Source organism: Vigna radiata, chromosome 7 (assembly GCF_000741045.1).
Source record: "Vigna radiata var. radiata cultivar VC1973A chromosome 7, Vradiata_ver6, whole genome shotgun sequence".
Lineage (NCBI taxonomy): Eukaryota > Viridiplantae > Streptophyta > Magnoliopsida > Fabales > Fabaceae > Vigna > Vigna radiata.
The window spans coordinates 37,338,220-37,361,375 of NC_028357.1; the positions used below are offsets into that span (position 1 = coordinate 37,338,220).

The window sequence follows — 23,156 nt, forward strand, 5'->3', positions numbered from 1 at the left end:
AAATCTTATCCATTAGAATTATCAATGTTTTTTAAAGCATTTTTTATATTCATTTCTTAGGTTGATTGGGTCAACCTGTTATAATATCTTGACTTTCGTTTAATTTTTTTTTTTAAAAAGAGTGATTATTCAATTAAAATAAGTATATTTTTGTTTTTTATATGTTTATCTAATGTCTTTGTTTTGAAAATAAGTAATTTTATCATTTTAACTGCTTCGGTTATTTTAAAAACACCTCTTATTCAAACAGGTTAAATCTTTGGAAAAATCTTACATTCTTGATTTTGAATTGAAAATTGTTCCTCCTCTTCTCAGCCCCTAGTATCTTCAGAGAGGAAATAGCCATCACTCCATCTGAGATCAAGGTCTGAAAAAACCTGTTTGTAACTGCGATTGTGGCAGTAATACAGCCAGCATTTATCTGCAAATCAAAATTCACAACAAAAAAGACAATAATTTAACCAGCATGTGACCTTTAATTTCTACAAACTAAACAGACCAAATGTCTCAGTCTATGTTCAATTATCTTGGTTGGATTGATTTGTTCTCTTTAACCAATAAGTACTCAAAACTTTGAACTAGACACGTGAAATTTCAATTTTTTAAAACTGCAGTATGAAACAGAATTGAGTACAATACAATACTTCTCAACAGTCATACAGAATGACTTTCCTTAAAATGGAGCTCTAATATATTGTAGTAAATGTTGAAGAACATCAGTTCTTTTAACCTAAAATACAATTAATCTATCTCGTTCTTGAGTTTGAACCCGTTCTTCCTTACAAATTATACAATGGAGAAATACAGAACAATCCAATTACTTGCTTAGAAGACGATGAGACACAGAAGGAAGCAACAGAAGAGAAAAATTGAAATTCTGTTCAGTGATTTGTCTGCCTGCATCTCCTGCCTTCTCAACCTGGGGTTGTTACTTACTGCCAGGTGATAAGAATTTGGGTAAGTGTATACATTTTCTGAGTTGCCAAAGACTCGGGTATAAAACATCTCTCCAAACATCCCAACCACAAGGTGGGGGAACCCTGGTGCCATGGCACCAGGACTGAGAAGCATTTGTGTTGACGATTCATCCTCTTCTTGGTATAAAGGAGGATTGAAATGCTGACTCTGATACGGATTGCGATATGGAAGTTGCTGGCCACTTTGAGATGATGTTGGCATGAGAGATTGAGTACCCAAAGCAGGTGGTCTTGGTGGGATGAAAACATCTCTATAGGAAGCCTTCACATCACGGTCATTAGGAGCTATGGCCTGGCCACGGCCATAGAGAGGAACCATTGTGGTGTGGCATATATCTTCCTTGCAAACAGGGCATTGTGGGTGCTCATCAGGTGCAAGAGAAGCACTTTGGACATGGAGCCACTTGTAGATGCAAGGCCAGCAGTATAGGTGACCACAAAGGGTAACGATTGGTTCATGCGCAAAATCTAAGCAGATGTTGCAATCAAAACACCCATCAAAATTTTCTGTCACAGTCACGGGGCTAGGGATGGTTTTCCATTGCTGCGAAACGCAGTGTTCAAAGGCCATTAAAGAACCCTTATCAGAACTTTGGTTGCCAGTCCTTATCTAGCCCAGACCTGAGTACACAAGAGATCAATGCATCATCAAACCGATTTACTACATCAAAGAAATGTCATAGCAGGATCATTGACAGATACATATAGGGTTGAAAATAGTGTGATAAGTTTAAAGTTACTCTTTATTATGGTGAAAATCAACACAAGATATTGTGATCTTTTATATTTTAAAAATTTAAACACATTAAGAACATATATTAACTCCTTATTTCGTTTTATTTTAATTTTTTTTGGTTCAAGTATTTTTGAAATTTATGAAGTTTACTGCTACATATAACAAAAATTCATGAATCGAAGAATAAAAGAATCACATCAAAAGTTTCCCTAAAGTAAATATATAAAAACATTTGTTCCCTGATCTACTCTCTTTTTTCTAACTTCATTCCAGCCACCCTACTTTCTTTTCATTTCTCTCTTTCTTTGTATCACATTACTTACTACCTTTCGATTTTGTTGCTTCTTTAGTCACCCCAATTCATCTCACAACAGGTAGACGCTAATCAGCAGTCATCATCACACAAGAGGAAATTAAATTAAAGTAGAAACAAATTGAGACTTCAGCTTATGCATATTGCCTAATAAAGCATGAGAAAGACAAAAAAAAAAAACACCAAAAGAGCAAAAACGGAGGGGACCATAAGACTTCAAGCATTGAGTATCGGTCAGAAATCAATCGCAATTAATTACCCATAAAGAACATAAATAAAACCAGATCCCAAATTACCCAATACAGAACTGAAGACAAAGCAGAGTCATCAAGAGAAAGGAAAAGAGAGTAAAAGGGGTGTAAAAAAGGATCATATTTATTTATATCACTTCATCCATACACAATCAGGAGAAACATCTACTCTGAAAACTAATTCACAGGACACCAGCATTCATAAATCAAGTATCAAAACCCCAATAATGAAGCAAGAGTGATGAAGTGAAGGTGCCGAGCGAGGGAATTGTTCTTACGATCGATCCATCCACCCTTCGATGTAAACAACAAAAAACAGAAAACAGATCGAAGAAATTGTGAAAGTGCAGACACATGAAAAGCATAAAAGGGAGTTTTGAAAAATTAATTAGCTGTAAAAGGAAAATGTAAGATCAAAAGACATACCCAGAGAGAGAGAGAGAGAAAATGAAAGTGTGTGTTGAATGATTAGAGGTGAGAATGGAGCGTGGGTTCTTAACACCGTAGAAAGGAGAGGGAAGCGGTGAAGTGAGTTTACCAAGGGAGAATTGACGGTCTGCGTTTATCTATTTCCATTTCACTTCCACTCTTGGACATTTTAATATTTTACTCTAAATTCCAATTTCTTTTTGTTTTTGCCAAAATTTTGCTTTTAAATTTTAAAAGTGATAATGATATTTATTTTATCGTAACTTTATTATAATTTAGTTTCTACATTCATGTTTCAGTTATTTACATCATCTTATATTTTAAATTACAAATTGAAGTATTATTTAATATGAAAAAAAATAATGTTGTTGAATTAAAATAATTATATTTATTTATTTTTAAAAATAATAAATATTTTTTATTTTAACTTAATTTTATTGTAAATTTGTTTTAATGATGTTTGAATTATTTATATCATCATTTGAGATGTTATGTTTGAATTATTTATTAATTGTGTTTGTACTCTATGATTACTAAGTCAATAATAGAGCGATCCATCATTCAATAATGAAATGATAGATCCAATAATGAAATGACTTATCGATAGAAACAATAATTAATATGAACAATTAATAAGAATAATAGTTACTAATTGAAAATTAATAAGAATAATGAAATTTATTTATTGATAATTAATTGGTCAGACCTCATTATAAGATTTATAAGTATATGGTTGATGATGGAGGTCGGTAAATTAATTTTGATTATTCGTCTTTATAATGGAATAGTTAAGTAAAATCACTAACTTAAGCATTGAGTGTATTTGAAAGATACCCACCTAAGCGGCTTGGACAAGAAGGAGAGAGAGCGAACAATGTAATGTGGATGATGGAGGACCATTAAGGAACCCATCTGATCTTCAGGACAATTTTGAGTGCTTTGAGTAAAGGACTTCAACCCCATGCTCGAAACATTTTTGGCGCCCACTGTGGAGTTCACGGCATCCCCCAGTAGCCACAAGGAATCAAACGAGCAGTATAGTGGAAAACAATCACCTAGTTTCCTGGCCCCAACACTGCCGTTGTGTAATGTGCTCACACTAGTACAAAAACACCGTATGACGTCAGTGTTTTTTGGCCTTTCACGTTGAATTTGAGGCCGATGTCATACCAGGAGACGTTAAATTGTCATCAAATGTAAACAATTTGACGTTAATTTACGTTATTTGATGTCGAACATAGGACAATCTGACGTTCTCGATAGAGAAAATTGACGTCGAATATTGTTTTATGTTCGACGTCAATTAACTTTAATTAATGTTAATTAACCTCGAATTTTATCAATGCACGACGTTAATCAACTTATTTATTTATTTTTTTAATTAATTGTGATCATTTGTGATCTTTTCTTACAACTCTATGATACCTAAAAAGTAGGAAAACAACAAATGTAATTCAATTTTTGGTATTTTATACAGCATGAACGAATGTGTAATGTAGTATCTACAAAAAATAACAACAACGAACAACAACAAAAAACAAGTTCAACAAATTAGTTCTTCAAAACGAAAACGAAAACTAACCTTCAAAAGGTGAGTTCGTTGGAATAAAGTGTTGCCACCCGTGGGAGAGAAAGCAGAATGTGCCTATGAAGGACAAGAACACGGAAACAATCGGTCAAAACAAACGAAAATCATACCTAAAATAGTTAATCAACATGCATTTGTATCAAATGGAAGAAAGATTACATATGATAGTTGTCAAACTTCATTCGAGAAAAGCTTTGAGCAAAGAAGAGAGTCTCGCACACTAAAGATAAAGTGAATAAATTTTAAACCTCCCCTCAAATTTTTATTAATTTCACTAACCTTTGGACGTCTAACTCTAGGGCATTTGACGTTTTATAACCTTTTGACGTCTAATTCTAGGACATTTGACGTCATACGTAAGTACATTTTCACCTTCGTGCCAAGCATTTTTGCAAAATTTATCCAATAGGACGTTGGACTTCTTAATATTCGACGTCTTATAACAAATTAACGTCAAATTACAGTTCTAAACGACATCTAATAATTGCATTTATTTACAAAAACGACACCAATCATTTTTAACTTTGGCTATTAAGTGATTGAACGTTAACGTGTGACGTTATACACTATTTTTGTACTAGTGTCAACCTTGGTCTGATGATCTTGCACAACTTTATACGTAACAACTTGTTGCATAACTGAGCATAGTGTATTTGATGAAACCTTGAAGGCGTGGCCAATCATCTTGGACGTTCAACCTGATCACAACCTAATATGGCTATAATTTTAATCGGTCAGCTTGATACGACGTTTCATCATCTCTGCTCGGTCAAGAATCAACGACGAGATCCAATGCTCTTGTCCTCAATAGTACGACTTACCCCAAGCAAGGCTATCTCGAGCCATGAGCTTTTCTCCCATTCGACACCCACCGGACGGTCTCAAGCTTATAGTTGTTCAGTTCCTGTTAAACAATTGATCAGTGGTTTCTACCTCGCATCTTGGCCTTATCCAAGTGTCAATTGTTCATCATATGTGTCAACTGATCAACCTCATGCATTCCACGTCAAGCCTGAACCTAGCTTGGCATTCATGGAAAAAGTCTCTTTAACAACTCTTTTTTGACAACTTTTTGACAACGCATACGTGGCAGTTTATGATTGGTTCGTTTCAAATATTTTTTTAAAATAGATTCAAACAGACGAATGAAATAGTGACACGTGGCCTGTTGTAAAAAAGATTGTTAAAAAGTGTTGTTAAAATATCATGATCCAACATTCATAGCCTCACGTGCTTTCCATATAGACGACCTTGCCTCATCTCTACCTAATTAGGCTCAATATCAATGGTGCGGTCACCTGCTCTCAAGTCTTGGTTGTTTGGGCATCAACCAATCAACCCTAACATCATAGTTTTGTCTAAAGCCCTAGCCTAGTCCAATACCTACAAACTTGACTTTTGTTGGGCTCTAGCAGCATGGTTCCCATTCTCGGATACAATTTTTGAACGAGTTCCAAAATTAAGTCTGTCAAAATTTCCTAGTTCAAAAATTTTGTGAATCTTCTTGCTCAACAATTGATCATGATCTATAGCTTCCACTTCCTATTATTGTTCAAGCGCTCTTGACGAGCTTTTTGTTGTAAATAATACTGTCTTTTTCACCGCTTACTTGACTTCCGAGATACAAAACATATACTACTAGATGAGGAGCTTGTTAACATGGTCGATTAGATAGTTGATTACCCTTAGAAAGGGTTTCATTATTCTCTTGAAAGTTGCTTTCATTGAGATCCATTTCAATAGAAGAGCTGCTACGATCATCTTTGCATCTAGCTTCATCACTTCCCTCCTTATTACAACATATCCATGAAGGAACTTGAAAAGTCTTGAGAAGCTTGTTGTACTGAAGATTTAACTTCTTAAGTCTATGCATGAAGGCAAGTTCAAGGGACCATCACGAAGTCAACTTATTATTCGACAGGTCCAAACTCTCTAGTCTTAACAGAGAAGATATAGCTGACGGTAGTTCCATCAATTTATTATTCTCAACTTTCATGGATATCAAGCCACTCAAGTAACTAATCTTCATTGGCAACATCTTCATTTTATTAAACAAAAGATCAAGATACTTTAGTTTTTTTAGGCATCCAATTTCTGGAGGAAGGTATCTTATGGAAAAATGACATATGGAAAGCTTGGTCAAATACTAGAGACCAGAAATCTTTGTCAAGATCGAAAAAGTAGACATTTTGGGAGGTCCTTTAGAGAGTTTGAGTTCTTTCAAACCTTGGAGCAAGCGCAACGGCAAGCCACCGATCCCCAGCGAGGAAATCTTCATCTGCAAGCACTCAAATGTCGTCAAGTTCCCAACCTTAGACGCTAACAGGCTCTCTGCCGAGTCCTCGACGTTCTCCAGCTCTAAAAAGTCCACTTTTTTCCCGTGACACCGCGAGTCGTGCTGACGTCGATTACGGAGTCTAGAGAATTGGAGGAAGTGCTAGAATCCTCGGGCTTCTTTGGTGACTTGTGTCGTTTGAACGTGGGTTCGTCGGAGTGAAGAAGCTAGCCTCTTTCCAACTTATCTCAAGTAGTGACCATTCAGCCTTAACGCATTCTAAGGCGACTATCTCAACATGGATTGACTTCAATGTTAACTACTCAACGGCAACGTGTTATCCTTCTTGCCTCACGGTTTTGGCCACTCATTGTGGACCGTTTTTCTTTTGTGCAGGATATAGCCCGATCAAACCTTGGTCTCTCTCCCGTTCGGTCAGTTGGACCTCATATGTTCAACCTTGTCAGACTTCAATGGCTTGGCTCTAGTTCGAGTCTCAATTGGGCAACGTCCTCAACTCTTCTACAAATTGCAATGCATTAAGCACTAACATCTTGGTTGTGACACATCCTAGTATGTATTCATATTTTTGTTATTCAAACATTCAATCGAAGACCAAACGGTCTTGCTTGCTTAACCCTCCAGCCTTATAGCTTAACTAGCTCAACATTCATTGTCTAACCTCGTAAATGCGTTGACCTGATTGGATACATTTTTTCTGACTGTTCAAATTTGAATTGCTTATTTTCTTCTGTATAGATAACAGGATCCTGCATACAAACCACAAAGCCAACTTTGAGCAACCAACTGACAGGGAATGTTTCAACTCTTATCGAGCCCTTCACGGATGATTAGGGAATGCTTTTCAACACTTGTCGAGCCCTTCACAGGTTGGTCAAGGAATTTTTTCAACTCTTGCCTTACCTTCAACCAGCCGACAGGGAATGTTTTTCAACTCCTATCGAGCCATTCACGGGTGGTCAAGGAACGTTTTTCAACTTTTGAATTACCTTCAACCAAAATGCAGAGAATGTTTTTTAACTCTTGTCAAGCCCTCTACGGGTGGTTAGAGAACGTTTTTCAAACTCACAACTTACGTTCAACCAACTTGTAGGGTATGTTTTTTAACTTAGGCCTTACTTACAACGAGTAGTAAATGAAGCTCGGGATCTTGGTCAACGTACAACAACACACAAAGACAAGTGCCAAAGGTAAAACTAATCTGCATCGGAAGCAGACTACCTAAAACCCCTTTGCACATTATATCATGCTTGGGGTTAGGGGGCTTGCACTAGTAAAAAGTTGATCTTTTACCGTGCACATTATGCCGCGGTTCAATAGAAACCGAAGCATAATATTATGCGGTGGCACTTTTGAAATTATATCGACAATATAGGCCGCGGTTCTAAGGGGAACCGCGGCCTATTCCTCCTGCAAAATTCTAACATTCCCCAAAAGCAGTTCTGAAAAAAAAAATTCAGGGGAATAGACCGCGGTTCTAAGGGGAACCGCAATTTATTCCACCTGCAATATTCTGACATTCCCCAAAAGCAGTTCTGAAAAATAATTGCAGGGGAATAGACTGTGGTTCTGAGGGGAACCGCGATCTATTCCCCCTGCAAAATTCTGACATTCCCCCAAAGCAGTTCTGAAAAAAAAATTCAGGGGAATAGACCGTGGTTTCCCTTAGAACCGCGACCTATTCTCCTAAAATTTTATTTCAAATCTGACTTGGCGGGAAGTAAAAAATTTGCAAGGGTGAATAGGTCGCGGTTCCCCTCAGAACCACAACCTATTCCCCTTGCAAAATTTCTGACATTCCCCTAAAGGCAGTTCTAAAATAAAATCGGAGTCAGGGAATAGGTCACGGTTCCACTAAGAACCGTGACCTATTGTCTCTGCAGGAAGCAGAACGTCAAGGAATAGGCCTCGGTTGTTAGAGGAATTGCGGTCTATTCCCTGATCTGAATAAATTTTAAATATTTAAGGGAGTAGGTCGCGGTTTGGCGGTGAACCACGACATAAAGTTTGAAAAAAATTTCAAAAATATCATTTCAGATGTATTTTGAATTTTTTCAGGATAATAGGCCTCGGTTAAGTGGTGAACCGCGGTCTATTCCCCTGATTAGGTTAAAAAAATAAAACACACAAGAACAATGTCATCATCTTCCTTTTTCTTCACGTGCAAACAATTTCAGAGCCTCCTTCGTCATGCGATCCTCTGTTTCCATTTTCAATCATTTTCACCGTTTAAACCCATTTTTGTTCGGTGTTGTGGCCATTGTCAACGTTGGGAAAGAGTTTTAACCGATCAAAATAATTTGAAACGTCTTTTTATTGGTGTTTCTGATTCTTCCCCTTAGAGGTAAATTGTGTTTTGATGTTTGTTTTTATTTCTAAAACTAATATTTGTTTGTATATTTTTACAGGTTTGAATTTTTTAGAGTTGAATTTTCTAGCGTTTTGATCGCGGGTTGTTCATTGTTATTGGCTTTTCACACTAACAGGTTCTTATATTAATGTTTAAATTTTACTTTTATTAGATTGTGTAATTTTGTATCATTGAATGTGATTGAATGATCATATAATTTTGTATCCTTGATTTTGTATGATTGTATAACTTTTATGATGGTATGATTTTAAAGTTAAATTTTTTTTATTTTACAATGTTATTTTTATGTTGAATATATGTGATTATTTTAATGTTTTTTATTGAATGATTATATGATTGAATTAAATTAACCTTAATTTGTCGTTAAATCCCCATGTTATTACCGTTGTTGGAACCGCGGCCTAAAGTCTCAAACATTTTACCTCGCTCGTATATGCCGCGGTTCTAAAACCGCGACGTATAGTAAAAAACAACCGCGATCGTTTCCCTTCGCTGCACTAGTGTTGTGTACTGTATGACCACCCGATTAGCCAAGAAAGGGCAGTCGACCATCCAACAACAAAGTGAACGATTGGTCAAGAATAATAGTTAATTGATAATTAATATGAACAATTAATAAGAATAATAGTCATTAATTGGAAATTAATAAGAAAAAAGAAAGTCATTTATTGTTAATTAATGGATCAAACCTAATTGTAAGTTCATTATAAGATTTATAAATATATGTTTGACGAGGGAGGCCAGATAATTAATTTTGATTATTCATCTTTATGACATAATTATTGAGTAAAATAATTGACTTGAGCATAAGAATGTCTTTGACAGGTATCCATCCACGCAGCTTGGACAAGAAGGAGAGAGAGCAAACATCATAACTTGAATGATGGAGGACCATTAGGGAGTCCATTCAATCTTTAGGACAACTTGGAGTGCTTTAAGTAAGAGACTTCAACCCCATACCTGAAACAATGTTGAATCGAAAGGGTTATATTTATTTATTTTTAAAGTTTATAACCAAAATATATTAAATTTTAAAATTAGAAAAAAATTTAATTTCATGTCCAAATTTAGAAACTATAAAGAAATTTGTACATACTTGACCTAACAAATATGCTAAATGATGTCGTTCAACAATGTCCATTCACCCTAATAGATGGGGTTTCGCAAAGGCTTTTTAGATTATGTGACTAGCTCAATCTAACTTCCACTTCCCACATGTTCATGTTCTTCTATCAAATGAAGCATGGGGTTAAGGTCGGCTCAATATCTCTGAACAATGTTCAGTGTGATTTTTTATTCACACTAAATGTCGGTTAAATAATGTAGGTTATGGTTTAGTTCGATATTAATTATTTAACGGCTGTTAATGCACTAATCGGCATTAATTGTTGTTCAGTTCTTGTTTGAAGTGATACCAATTTGATATCAATGTGATATGATGTCTGACATTAAGTAACATTGACGCTGAGTATAACCAACCTTAAAACTATCGATTTTTGACTTCTAATGTCAACTTAATGTCACTTAATGTTGAATTTTTTCTGTAATATCAAAAGTAAAAAAGTAACCTATGTTATAACCATTTTTGTTTTAGTGAATAATGATCAACTTAATCAAAATTTCTTGTACACCGATATTGCAAGAGGCAAACAAAACTTCTTACCATTACTCGGATGAGTGTTTACTACATTGAATATCATCTTTTTTCTAAGACCTTTAAGTTTTTTTTTTTTTTTTTCAAACAACGTTCACATTAGAAATTTTACTGAAAATTCATTTGTAAGTTTAGCTGCTATGTAAATAAGATTGTGTTGCTCATTGATCAACATCCCAAAATGGAAGGTTGCATTTTATTACACAGCTTTGAATTGTAGAAAGGAAAACTATAAAAAATATATTTGATAAAGGTATTCCTTGAATTTATAGAAATTAAATATTACCAAATATATATTCACCTTTATATATAAAAAAGATTTCTAATTGTAGCTAAACTACGTGTTTCAAATCTTGCTCATGATATGAACCACTAGAAGATTGATATGACTCAGATAAATTTAAATACTTATCATATTTGTTAACATCAAAACTTATTACTTATAATATATATAATAAATACTAAATCGCCCAAGTCTTTCCAAAAATTATCTAAAATTTTTGGATAATATTCACTAGTGACACACATATCTAACACCTAACTCATTAACATGCTTGAATTTTCTTACTTTTTCCCAACTCACAAAATTTAAACATTTATTAGTCACGTATTTATGCCACAACATATACTTATTGCACCTACTTATATTTTGAAAAGGAACAAGTTAAACCAAAATGGTTTTATGGCATTTATAGGAGTTAAAAATTGAGTTTTTCATGTAAAGATGACATCCCTTATTTAAAACTTGTCTTTATGATAATTTAGTTGCATAAGACTCTTTCAATCAATGGTAGCCTAGGTACCTATCAATAGAAAAATGAGTTTTTGACACATTTAAGTTTTTTCTTTTCATTTACTTTTTTCTTTCTTCTTTTTTTAAAAATACAAAACTTTACACTTTTATGACTATTTTACCCTTGTATTCTATATCAAATAAATTTAACCGTATGTCATAGTACTATTACTCCTATCAATATTATATGGGTTAAATATGTTTTTGGTCCCTTAACTTTCACTGAAAATTGAAATTAGTCTCTCTTCAAAACTTTGACCTAATTCAGTCCCCAAACTGTAGAAATGTATGAATTTAGTCATTTTAACAAAATTTTGTTAGGTTTATTTGATGTTTCAAACACGTTTAATGATAACATTTAGGTTGTTTACACTATTTGACACATTTTTGCTTCAATCTTAACTGAGAAACGCATTTGATACATCAAATAAAGTTAATAAATTTTGATTAAAAGGATTAAAATCATACATTAAGTTGGGGGACTAAATTATGCAAAATTTTTGAAGAAAGACTAATTCAAATTTTCAATGAAAGTTAAGGGATAAAATATATATATATAACCCATATTATATCTATGATAAATTCTAAAGAATTATTCCAAGACATCTATCTTTTCACGAGATACTCCCTTTAAGCATAGAAGTTAAACTTTTAAATGCAATTTACTATAAAAGTCATATAGAGTAGTTGAAATTAAATACACATGTTTCACGAGAGGTGTTACAAAATGACATAAACATCATATAAATATATATATATATATAGATTACGTGAGGTCTCCCTCTATGGGAGAATTGATGGTGCTTGTCTTACACTCTAATATAACAGAATCAATCAATCATAGTTAAGTTTTTAATTTAACTTATTTATAGAATGGGTAAAAGTCGAGTTTGATTTTTTAATGAAATTTTATTGTTATTTTTAAAAATTGAAAAAGTACTATTTTTATCTATACCAGTATGGTTGTTATTAACAGTTTATGCTGAAAATTAACAAAAGTTGAAGGAATGTATTTTATTGTGTTATGATATAAGGTTAATTAGCATTAACTTACAAATTTTGAATTGTGTGTGTTGTTATTTAATTGGAATTAATTGTTTAACAATAATTATAGAAAAGTTATATTAGAGGATCATGTTAATTAATTATCCAAATTAAACTTCGATTTTAATTAGAAAACAAGAAAAAAACAGTTCTATAAGTTGGAATTAATCCATGCATGTGCATAGACATGTACCGAATTTCTTGCCACTGAAGTTGGTTTTGATTTCTCTATAGTAGAAATTAAGTTAATTACAAATATAAAATTAAATTAATGTGATTAAGTTTAAAAGGAAAAGTTTTATGTAAGAAAAAAATAAAAAAAATAAAATGTTTGAGGACCAATGTCTCTAGCTTTTGGACAAGTGAGTGAGATAATCATCAATAGTATCAATCAATATTTTTATAAATAAAGTTTGATGTGTCTATTAAACTTTGTCTTTTACGCGTTTGTTGAATTTTTTTTTTTTTTTTAAATGATAGATGAGTTTTGGTATATGTATTGATTGCTCTGTATATGTGTGCCTTTTGACTATAATTTTATGTTACTCGTCTTATTATTGTATTTTTAAACTATTTAAAACGATGAATTTGTCCAACATATATTGAATTTGGTTCCTTCAATGTAATTAATTTATGTTCTCGTCTGATTACATTAAATAACTATTTTAAAAAATTAATAAAATAATGTAATTAATAATTTTATATTATCTAATTAATTGTTTTACTTCATAGTAAGGCTTTTTAAAAAGTATTAGCATAATATGATATATCTAGCACCCTGTATTAATATTACAATCCGACTAATTGAAGTATCACAAATAAGATAGTAAACATAAACATTCAAATTATATATGCATTGTATTTGAACTTAACGCCATGAACCACTCTAGTTCCTTTGAAATTTAAAATATTGTTATTTTCAGACTTTTTTTTTATCTATAAATAGTGAGCCAACTCAACCCGACTTATTTATTAGCGAGTCAGAAAAATTTGAACTCGATCCGATACGGATTGGTGGATAAACGGGTTGACTCACTGTCTTACTTAATTACAATTTCTTTTAAATAAAAAAATTACAAACTTTCTATAATTCAAATCTAAACAAATTTTAATCTTAAATTTCACTGCCAACATGGATGTTTAATTAATTTTGAAAATAACAAAATTAAATAATTTTTTAATCAAAACAAAAATAATAAATATCTTTTCAAAAAATTAAAATTAAATTTTAATAAAATAAAATTAGGTAAGTGGGTTGGTGGGCCAACTCAACCCACCACGGATTCAATCCGCATGAGCCGAGTTTAAATGAGCTGGGTTGAAATCTGACCCACATAAAAAAAATACAATTTTTTCAAGGACGTTACTCCCTGCACCTCCTCATTTGCTCCCTACACCTCCCCTTTCCATTTTTACCCTTTGCTTTGTTTTTTCTATTCCTATTTTATCCTTTAATAAAAATTTATATTTAAGGTTAAAATTTTATGTTTTTAGTCACTCACCCCATATAACCTTTTAAAATGGGCATCCGTTGACAGATGTTAACATCCGTTTAAGACGAAACGGATGTCGCCATCCGTTTAGTATTATAAGTTCCTTTAAAGACATTCCCTAGCATGTGATCTTTTAAAAAAAAAAAACAGTTGCTTTCAAAACTAAAAATCAGAGAATGGTGAAACTGAAAAGACTAAAAAGGGGACTTCAAAACTTCAAAGAAGGAATAATAAAAATCAACAAATCAAATTGACTTCAAACAAAATTACAGAAGTAACTCATCAATAGAATCGGACAGAGACCAAACTAGAAGAAAGAAAATATAATAGAGCTTTCTCAGAGAACTTCCAAACATCATTCCATAATTGAGGTTCCTTTGAACCTGNAATTTCCACATAATGAAATCTTTTAAGTTGCTTAGCTATTTTAGCAGCAAGCTTTGGTTCCCACATATCTGCCACGGAGAAAATGTATTCATGAAGTGATTATACCAGTGTAGCCGTAAACAAAGTATAATAAAAAATAATTGAGAACTTCAGCTTTGAGCCTCCTCGTGATCAAAAGTTAGCATCAAGTCTTAGGTTGGGTTAAGGAAGTACATAGTTGCTACATATAAAGATAGTTGAGCATTCATGAAGTTTTCCCATTTGTACCTGAAAGTGATAGAGTTTGAGCATTAATAAAAGATTGCACCATGCCATTCCAAAATATGCCGAGCCACTTAGCACCAAATCCTGCAGCTGTGATGAATTTGGTAGCCTAAACACCAAATTTTACACCAAACTTCAATAAAACCATTGAGTAAAATACAGATAAGCAACTAATTTAACAATTATAAACTATAATCTTTTTTCACCATCAGAATCATATCTTTCTCTGGTCACAATCTACAATTTTCTATTGAAATAATTAAATAACTAAATTAAAAAAAATTCCACTAATAAATTAAAATAAAAACTAAATTTAAATACAAATAAAAAAATTAATAAACTAAAAAAGAGAAAAAAAAAACACCCAAAGCCAAACCAGCAAGCATGGACAGAGTTGTGAATCAAAGCATGCACAAAGTAGTGAATCAAACAAACAGCGAAACTAGCAAGATGCACACAGTAGTAAACTAATACCTGGTAGACGAAGATATGCACCACTCACTACAGCGAAACACCACCACGAACAGTAACAACAGCCACACACCTTACCGCACCACGGCACTCCACCACGACTAAGTGCAAAGTAGAGTCAAATAGAGAAAAATTAGTGTGACGCGTGAAGAAGAAAAGGGCGGGGGGAGAAAATGAGACGGAGGAGAGAAAAAGGGCGAATCTCAAATCTGAAATGGGGGGAGGGGGTGGAGAGATCAGAGTAAAAGTAGGGTTTGGTAAATAAGTAAAAAAATAAAAAACTATAAAGGTTAAAAAAGGAAAACAAAAGGTTATATTTGTAATTAAAATAAAAATGTAGAAAAATAGGGAGGTAGAGGGAACAAATGGGGAGGTGGAGGGAGTAACCCCTTTTTTCAAACTCAATTCAGTCCGAATCCATGATGGGCCAAGTTGACCCATAGATTTGACCCATTTTGACAGCTAAACTATTTATAATGTTAAAAATGAAATTAAATATATACAATATCCTTTTAAAATAAAATTTTCAAATAGCGATTATATTCGTGTTATTGTAATTTTGTTTTTTAAAAAAATCACTAACATTCGTTGACCCTTCGTGAATATCTAGACTGCCCGAGAACTGGAATTCAATTTAAAGTTTTTAGGGATAATTTTTTTTTTCATTTAAAAATAAAGAGCGTAATTCTATTTTGTAAAATATCCCTATTTATCTGTTCAAACTTTAAAATAATGATAGTAAGTTATAAAAGAATTATATATTATTTTATTCGTTTAAAAAATATTAAAAATTCAAAATTGAATGCTTGTTGTGGATAGCAACCTAAAAGTGATGGTCTTATATCAGACTGTCTTTATCAAGCAAATTTTGGAGCCAGACCATTCCAACAGCTAACCAAATCCTTGACACATAACGAAAATTTTCTGTAAAATTTATGAAAATTTTGTCAAAACTAAGATTATTTCTTTAAATTTATTGTAAAATTTATATACTTTTTAAAAATGTTTTCGTAAGTAAAATCATTTTAATACTATATAACAAAATTAATTAAAATTGGTAACTAAGCTCTTTTAGATTAATCTATAATCAATATTATATCATTAATTTATACATTCTATATAAAAATAAATAAATAAAAAATTAGTGAGTGGTGACACTCACCTAATTTAGTTATTAGAAATGTCACTCTATTTCTTGGCAACCACTACACTAATTTCCTTATTTAATACACCACCATCTTGAGATAGAATTTACCAATTTCATGACTTTTAAATAATCAAACTAAGAACAAACAAAAGAGTGTCTTTATCACACAAGTCATGTACATAATAAAAAAGATTAAGACTACCCAATTATACATTTTTTAATGGATTATACTAATATGATAAAAGAAAACTTAACAATTAAATAAAATATCGGAATAAAATTTACATAATCATCTTTAAAATAATGAATATGACAGCAAAAAATTCATAAAAGTTAATTCACAATAGATGGACTGTTGTCATTAATATCTTTTAAAATACTCTTGTATCCTAAAATAAAAATTTATATTTATTATATGAAATTTATGTGTTATCTCTCTTCCTATATCCTTACTTATTATATTTATATTGTTTTCAAATTTTAATTAAATAATGAAACGTTGGAATTATGAAAACTAAATATTTATGACCACTAATCCGAAAATATTCTTTATGACTTCAAACACAATATGGACCGGTGGGACATCACATTAGAAGGTATATAATTGTGTATTCATTTATCTGTTTAATTTCATTTCCATTAATGTTCATTCAATTTTCTATTAGTTTCATTCATACATCTATTAATATGATTTTTCAATTTGTCTCTAAATAAATATTCAAATTTCTCCAAGTGTATTCCTACTTTATTTTTCTCTAAATTTTATTTATGTAGCCTATATGTAATGATAAAAGCAATTCCTCTTTAAAATAGTTTGTGATATGCATAATTTATTATCAATTTTAACCCTGCTTATGTAATTTATTTTACTATTTTACTATGGGTTAAATATGTTTTTAGTCCCTATATTTTGGGGCGATTTTAGTTTTAGTCTCTCTTTCAAACTAAGGTACAATTTAGTCTTTCAACTTTAGAAAACTCTGGTTTTAGTCCTTTTTATCAAATTTTTTTAACTTTATTTGCTGTTTCAAACGTGTTTCTCAGTTAACATTGAAGCAAAAATGTGTCAAACAGTGTAAACAATCCAAATACTATAACGAAACGTGCTTGAAACAACAAATAAAGTTAAAAAAAAATTGGTAAAAAGGACTAAAACCAGAGTTTTCTAAAGTTGAAGGACTAAATTGTACCTTAGTTTGAAAGAGGGACTAAAACCAAAATCGTCCCAAAGTATAGGGACTAAAAACATATTTAACCCTTTTACTATTTAAATTTTATACTTTTCATTTTAAATTCAACTAAAAACATAAAAAATAATTTATTTTATATCCATTTTTTTATGGACGAATACTTTTAAAAAATGAAATAATTTATTTCATACTTAATAATTATAATAACAATTAATTCTTTGGTTTCCTCTTTTAATTTATTTGATAGATTAAATCATTGTATGAACCTAGAAATTAAAGTATTAGAGTTGATATATGTATTAAAATAATGAGACCGAATATTTTATTATAAAATAATTTTATAATATAAATAAAATTTTCTAAACTCGTCTCATTATTTTAAGAACATTCTATCTCTCTAAAATATTTCCTCTTCGTTCTTTTTCACTTGTCTTTAAGATTTCTCGATCTTAAGTCATCAATTTGATGATCAGGAGGTACCTAGACGATCACCACGTTAATGTCTAGCTTTCTATCTGATCAATTTGGTGTTTAGAGCAAGTAAGTTTCCGTCCCTTTTTTCTTGATATTTTATTGATTCTTGATCATGCAAAGAATTTTTGTTTGCATATGTCAAGTAGTTGCCCTCTTCAATTCTTGGCTCAATTTAGGTTCTAAGATTTGTATCCAATCGCCAATTGGTGATTTGTATGTGTTTTTAGAAGTTTCTTGCATTGCAAGCAAATTGGTGGAACATTTTGAGAGAGTTGGACTGTTGGTTTAGAGGTAAGGGAATCTAGTTATCTTTCTTGATCGGTATTCTAATTGATGAAGTTAATTAGGTTGTGTGAATGTAGTTAAAATATGAATTATTTGTATATGTGTGAATTGGAACTTGACTAATGTGTAAAATGGTTAATCAATGTTTTGTGTGATGATGACTGGTTTAAAAAATGTTGAATCTGTTATATGTGTTATTGATTGTGGATTTGATGTTAGTGAAATGAGTTATGTAACTTGAATTGTTGGGAAGAAATGGTCACTCTTGGTTGTAGGTCGTTTTTGTCTAAAAATAAGGACTTAGGTATTGAAACTGTGAAAGAGGTGTTGAGAACTGGTTTGAGGTATTTAGAGTCTATTATAAGTTGCTTTGTAGGTTGTTCAAGTCCTTAAAATGGAGGAAAATCCAAGATATGAGTAGGTAATGGTGGTTAGGTAGTGTCTAGCTTGTTTAGGACTAGTTTTTGAGGAAATGGGATAATGAAAACTTGAGTTGGAGGTTCTATGCTCAAATGGTCAATTTGGAGAGTCTTGGTAAGTCATATGGGACTTGTTGAAGTCCCTAAGTTGTTTGAAATTGTGCCATAAATGATATAATTCAAATTCAGTCTCTAAGTTGTAGTTTTTGTAAGGTTTTGGTTGAAATCTTGTAGCTACTTGTTTAAAATGGGTTTAGGATGGTCTAGATACTTTTGGTTGAGTATAATCAAGTGTATAACATGATCTACGAAGGTTAGAAATTGGGAAAAATACATCAAATTGGTCAAGAATGGTGAAGGGTGAAAATTTTGTAGTTTTCGTGTTGTAGAATTATGCAGACTCGCTGAGCAAGTGGAGTCGCACAACGAGAGGTTAAGGGTCTGGGTCACTGCTTGTGCTTTCGCTTAGCGAATTGGGTCGTTGAGCGAGTGGTTGAGAGGTTTGGATCACTATCTCTGGATTCGCCTAGCGACTTGGGTCGCTGAGCGAGTGGTTGAGAGGTCTGAACCACTATCTCTGGATTCGCCTAGCGAGTTGGGTTGTTGAATAGAGGTCTAGACCACTGTTTGTGCTTTCGTCTAGCAACTGTCGTTGAGCGAGTGGTTGAGAGTTATGGACCACTGTCTCTGAATTCGCTTAGCGAGTTAGGTCGTTGAGCGAGAGGTTGGGGTCTGTAATCACTGTCAGTTTATTCTCACAACGAGATGAGTCGTTGAGCGAGAGGTGGAGGAGTCTGGTCCACTGTCTAAGTATTCGCATAACAAGCTAGGTCGTTGAGCGAGGGAACTCTATGGTCACCCAGTGAGCTTAGTCGTTGAGCAACTAGTTCAGGATTTTGTTTTGTTCTTTCCATTCTTGTTTCTTGATAGATTAGAGTTATGTTTTAGTTCATTGTGAAGAATGCATAAGCATTTATGAAATTATATGATCATCAAAGTTATGTGTTTGATCCAAAGTGAAAGTCTGTGGTTTCAAAGTGATGAAAGTAGTTCCAAAGTGGAATCTCTTGGTGAGGTTCATGTATGTTTAGAATGAATGCATGAGCTCACTCTTGGGGTTATCCTGAATCTCCAATGGTCTTTCATTCTCAAGTAGAGATGATTAATCCATGTCGTGAGGAGTAGTCAGAGGTCTTAGTCTTGGGTGTTTTTTGTATGATCCAAGGTGTGGAACAGACTAACCTTGTGAGTGTGGTAGGATGAAACCCATTGGCAATAACTTTGCAAAGCAATAGAAGCCACCACAACTGCACAACCTATCATAGCTCGACAATCATTCTAAGTCCGGACAATCAATTCATTTTAAGTGTCATGCATAAAGTGTTATGTGATGGTGAATTACTATGTGTGTTGTATGTGAGGTGTATGATGAATTCTATTGTTTGTTCTTTTATTGTAAACTAGCTTACCCTTCTGTTTGTGTTTCTGTTTGTATGTTGTTGTGTTATTTTCTTTTTCGGTGATCATCGTGTGGGTGTGAACAAAGAGAGAAGAGGTTTCGCTTGAATGGACATTAGATGGAGGAGATGCGGCTACTTGGTTTATTTAGACTAATCTTATAAATTGTTTTGTTTAGTTGTTTGTATATAAAATTTAAATTTTATAGTTATTTTTAGATATCTGTAAGTTTCTATTTATATTTTAATTAGTAACTATTCTATCATATTAGATACTCTTTTACGTAATGATTTATTATATTTTTGAATGTTACATTTTAATTTCAAAAGATTTATAATTAAATAAATTTAATTTTGTTTATGAACATACACCTATTTATATTATGAACATACACCTATTCAGATAAACTTACCTAATTGTTGCAGTATATTTACATTAGTAAATAAAACCTACATAATTTTCCAAATTATAATTTATAAATTAATTTCCTCGCTTAAACAAAAAGGAATTAAAATTTTCTACAAAACCAATTAAATTCCACTTAACATAAATTTTATAATTTCCCCCCTCTCAAACCAATTCAATTTTATTCTACACAATTTTATCTTTTTTAAATTAAATATATCCACCACACACATTATTTTCAACTTGTTAAATTCTTTTTATATTCTTCATGTTTATCTCTCTCAACTGTACAGAACTTCAACAGTAACAGAAAAATGAAAGGATGGAGTTCCCTTCATGCACAAAGATATCATTTCTCTTATGAGAAATAAAATATTGCATAGTCTTCTAATAGAATAAAAAAGTAAACATAGTTGAAAAGAAAAGAAAAAATTATAATTAACACTCGGTTTAGTTTTATATTTTAAGTATTTTTTAAATTAAAATAATTATTTTTGAACTTTTTAAAAATTTAATTCTTTTTAATTTGACCTTTTATTTTCTAAAAAAAACATTATTCCTAATAAAATTGTAGAAGTTATTTAAATCTAATTTTATAATAATAACTAATTTTATTATTTATTATGATATAAAAAGCAAACACACATACATTACTAGAGTAAAAAGAGTTTATAAGATAATCATGTTCCAAGTAGTAGAATTCAACATCAAAGATGTGTAATGACATTTTTGTAAATATTTCATCTAAATTGATATTGGATCCACTCATAATAGATATCAGTTTACAAAAGGTCAACAAATGTTAAATTACATCAAACCATCGACATTATTTAACATATGGTTGGCCTTAGGACCGATGTTAAATTGCATACTAACATCTACTACGAGGGTGTTTGACGTCAATTTCTTTTTAAAATTTCAAAAACAATGTTAGTACCCTCATCTTTCTCTTTCATGTTTTCGTAAAATCTCCCACCAAAGTTTACCACGACGCCAAATTCATAAGAGCAAGTTCTTTAACCCTTTCATTTCATCTTGTCATTGTGGTGCTCCTTTGGATTAGAACTTTCATTTTTTCCAATTACATTTCACATTAAAAGTAGAGTTTTCATTCACTAACTATTATTGTGTGTTTTACAAGTTGCATTTTTGCATTTTTAGTTTAACCTTGAGTTCGTAAACTTCAAACTATTATAAGTTTTGGTATGGACCTTGGATGAAGACGCTCAAAAAAAGAAAGTTGTTGAAAATAGATGACAAACGCGATGATCGTTGTTTATGATGTTTTTTTTTCCCTAGAATGTTATGGAATTTTCAAAAATTCATTGTTTAAGGTATGATTTTTATTTTCTTAGTATCTTTCACCCATTTTTATTTTAAGGTATGATTTTTATTTTCTTANTATCTTTCACCCATTTTTATATATTTTACACTTTTATTTTAGATGCCTACTCTAGTTATTTTGAAAATTTTTGTAACGTATTATCGTATTGTATATTGATTTTCTATGATTTCAATAGAGAAAAATTGGTGAAAAATTTAAAATAAAACAAACCAACAATTTGACATCAATTGAGAGACAACATACGTTAATTTCACGTCTTCTACGTTGGATCTTCAACAAAAGTCAAAAACTTACAATAACATATGTTAAAAGTCTTTTTCGTATTAACATGTATTTTCATTACCAAAATATAAATTAAACTAAAAGTATCTTAATAACTTAAAAATGTAAGATTAATAATTAATTAAATATATATAAATATTCATTCTAAATGTCGTATCCAATTTTAAAAACTAATATTACTTATAGTTATATCTGATCAAGTTCATTTTTTTTATAATATATTAGCACAAATTCAAAAAGAAAAAAAACATACTTAATTATCTTTTCCATCCAGAAATTCATGCAAACTAAGTAAACCATTCCTAAAAATTCTTCAAAATTTAGTGCACGAGTTGCTATAAACTCAAAATTATATGGTTAAGTTGTTATAAACTTCTTTATATATAATATATGTCAATTGTTACCTGTGGGAATGAACACGCTTGTTTGAATTAATTTTTCTTAACTGAAGTATTAATTAGTTAGAGGTTGATCTTTATATAAAAAGTTTATTTTTTCACATATAAATCTATGGTTGAACTTTAATAACATTCACTTTGTGAAGCTCTCTAATGTCAAAGGTGCTCCATGCTGCAAGAGTGCCAAAGGAAATTATTATAATTAAAAAGGAAATAATGCATCCACTTTTCCTTGAGAGTAGCCACATGCCCACAACCTTCAATCACCTTATCTTTTTCTTTTTATAACTTTATTATGCAATTGAAATTAGGAACAATTCGTTTTCACAGTTAAGTAATTCGAGACACGTGTCCATCTGATGATCTTATTTAAATATTGATGTCACAACATATATTTTAATTTAAAATAAAATGTAGAATTAGTTGTTGAAGATAGAAACAAAGTAGGTCTTTGCTTTCGCATTTGGGTTGTTTGGATATTTATGTTATACTTATTGATTTTGTATTGTTAAAGGGAAAGATGATAATGAAAGAAAATTTTGTTGGGGTGTGTTTCGGTGTAAGGGCATGTGCTGGACAGTTTTGTTTTTTTTTAGTTATGTTGCTTTTGCCTTACATTAATATATATTTTACTCGTTTATATATAAAAAAAATAAAAATTTGCCTTTATGCCCTTTTGGAACACC

The 23,156-nt window shown here is 31.6% G+C and overlaps 1 protein-coding gene and 1 long non-coding RNA gene across 5 annotated transcripts; both read right to left on the minus strand.

Annotated features, from left to right (window-relative positions):
• Positions 1–589: 589 nt before the first annotated feature.
• LOC106765428 (E3 ubiquitin-protein ligase RMA1H1-like) lies at positions 590–2,829 on the minus strand. Of its 3 annotated transcripts, none has more exons than XM_014650049.2 (2): positions 2,704–2,829; positions 590–1,598 (listed from the first exon to the last, which is right to left on the minus strand). In XM_014650049.2, exon 2 carries the CDS (start codon positions 1,546–1,548, stop codon positions 826–828), a length of 723 nt encoding a protein of 240 aa, XP_014505535.1. In that variant the 5' UTR covers positions 1,549–1,598; positions 2,704–2,829; the 3' UTR covers positions 590–825. The 3 variants fall into 3 exon arrangements, with proteins under 3 accessions (XP_014505535.1, XP_014505534.1, XP_014505536.1); XM_014650048.2 differs by lacking the exon at positions 2,704–2,829 and adding an exon at positions 2,426–2,692; XM_014650050.2 differs by lacking the exon at positions 2,704–2,829 and adding an exon at positions 2,556–2,690.
• An 11,344-nt stretch (positions 2,830–14,173) lies between these two features.
• Positions 14,174–15,396, minus strand: LOC111241988. Of its 2 annotated transcripts, XR_002668410.1 has the most exons (3): positions 15,071–15,396; positions 14,600–14,705; positions 14,174–14,400 (listed from the first exon to the last, which is right to left on the minus strand). It is a non-coding gene; the product is annotated as an uncharacterized LOC111241988 (long non-coding RNA). The 2 variants fall into 2 exon arrangements; XR_002668409.1 differs by having other exon boundaries at positions 14,174–14,705.
• Between the last annotated feature and the right edge of the window lie 7,760 nt (positions 15,397–23,156).

Bases quoted from the DNA above. Each gene is read 5' to 3' on its own strand.
- LOC106765428 (XM_014650049.2), bottom strand. From the start codon at position 1,548: ATGGCCTTTGAACACTGCGTTTCGCAGCAATGGAAAACCATCCCTAGC.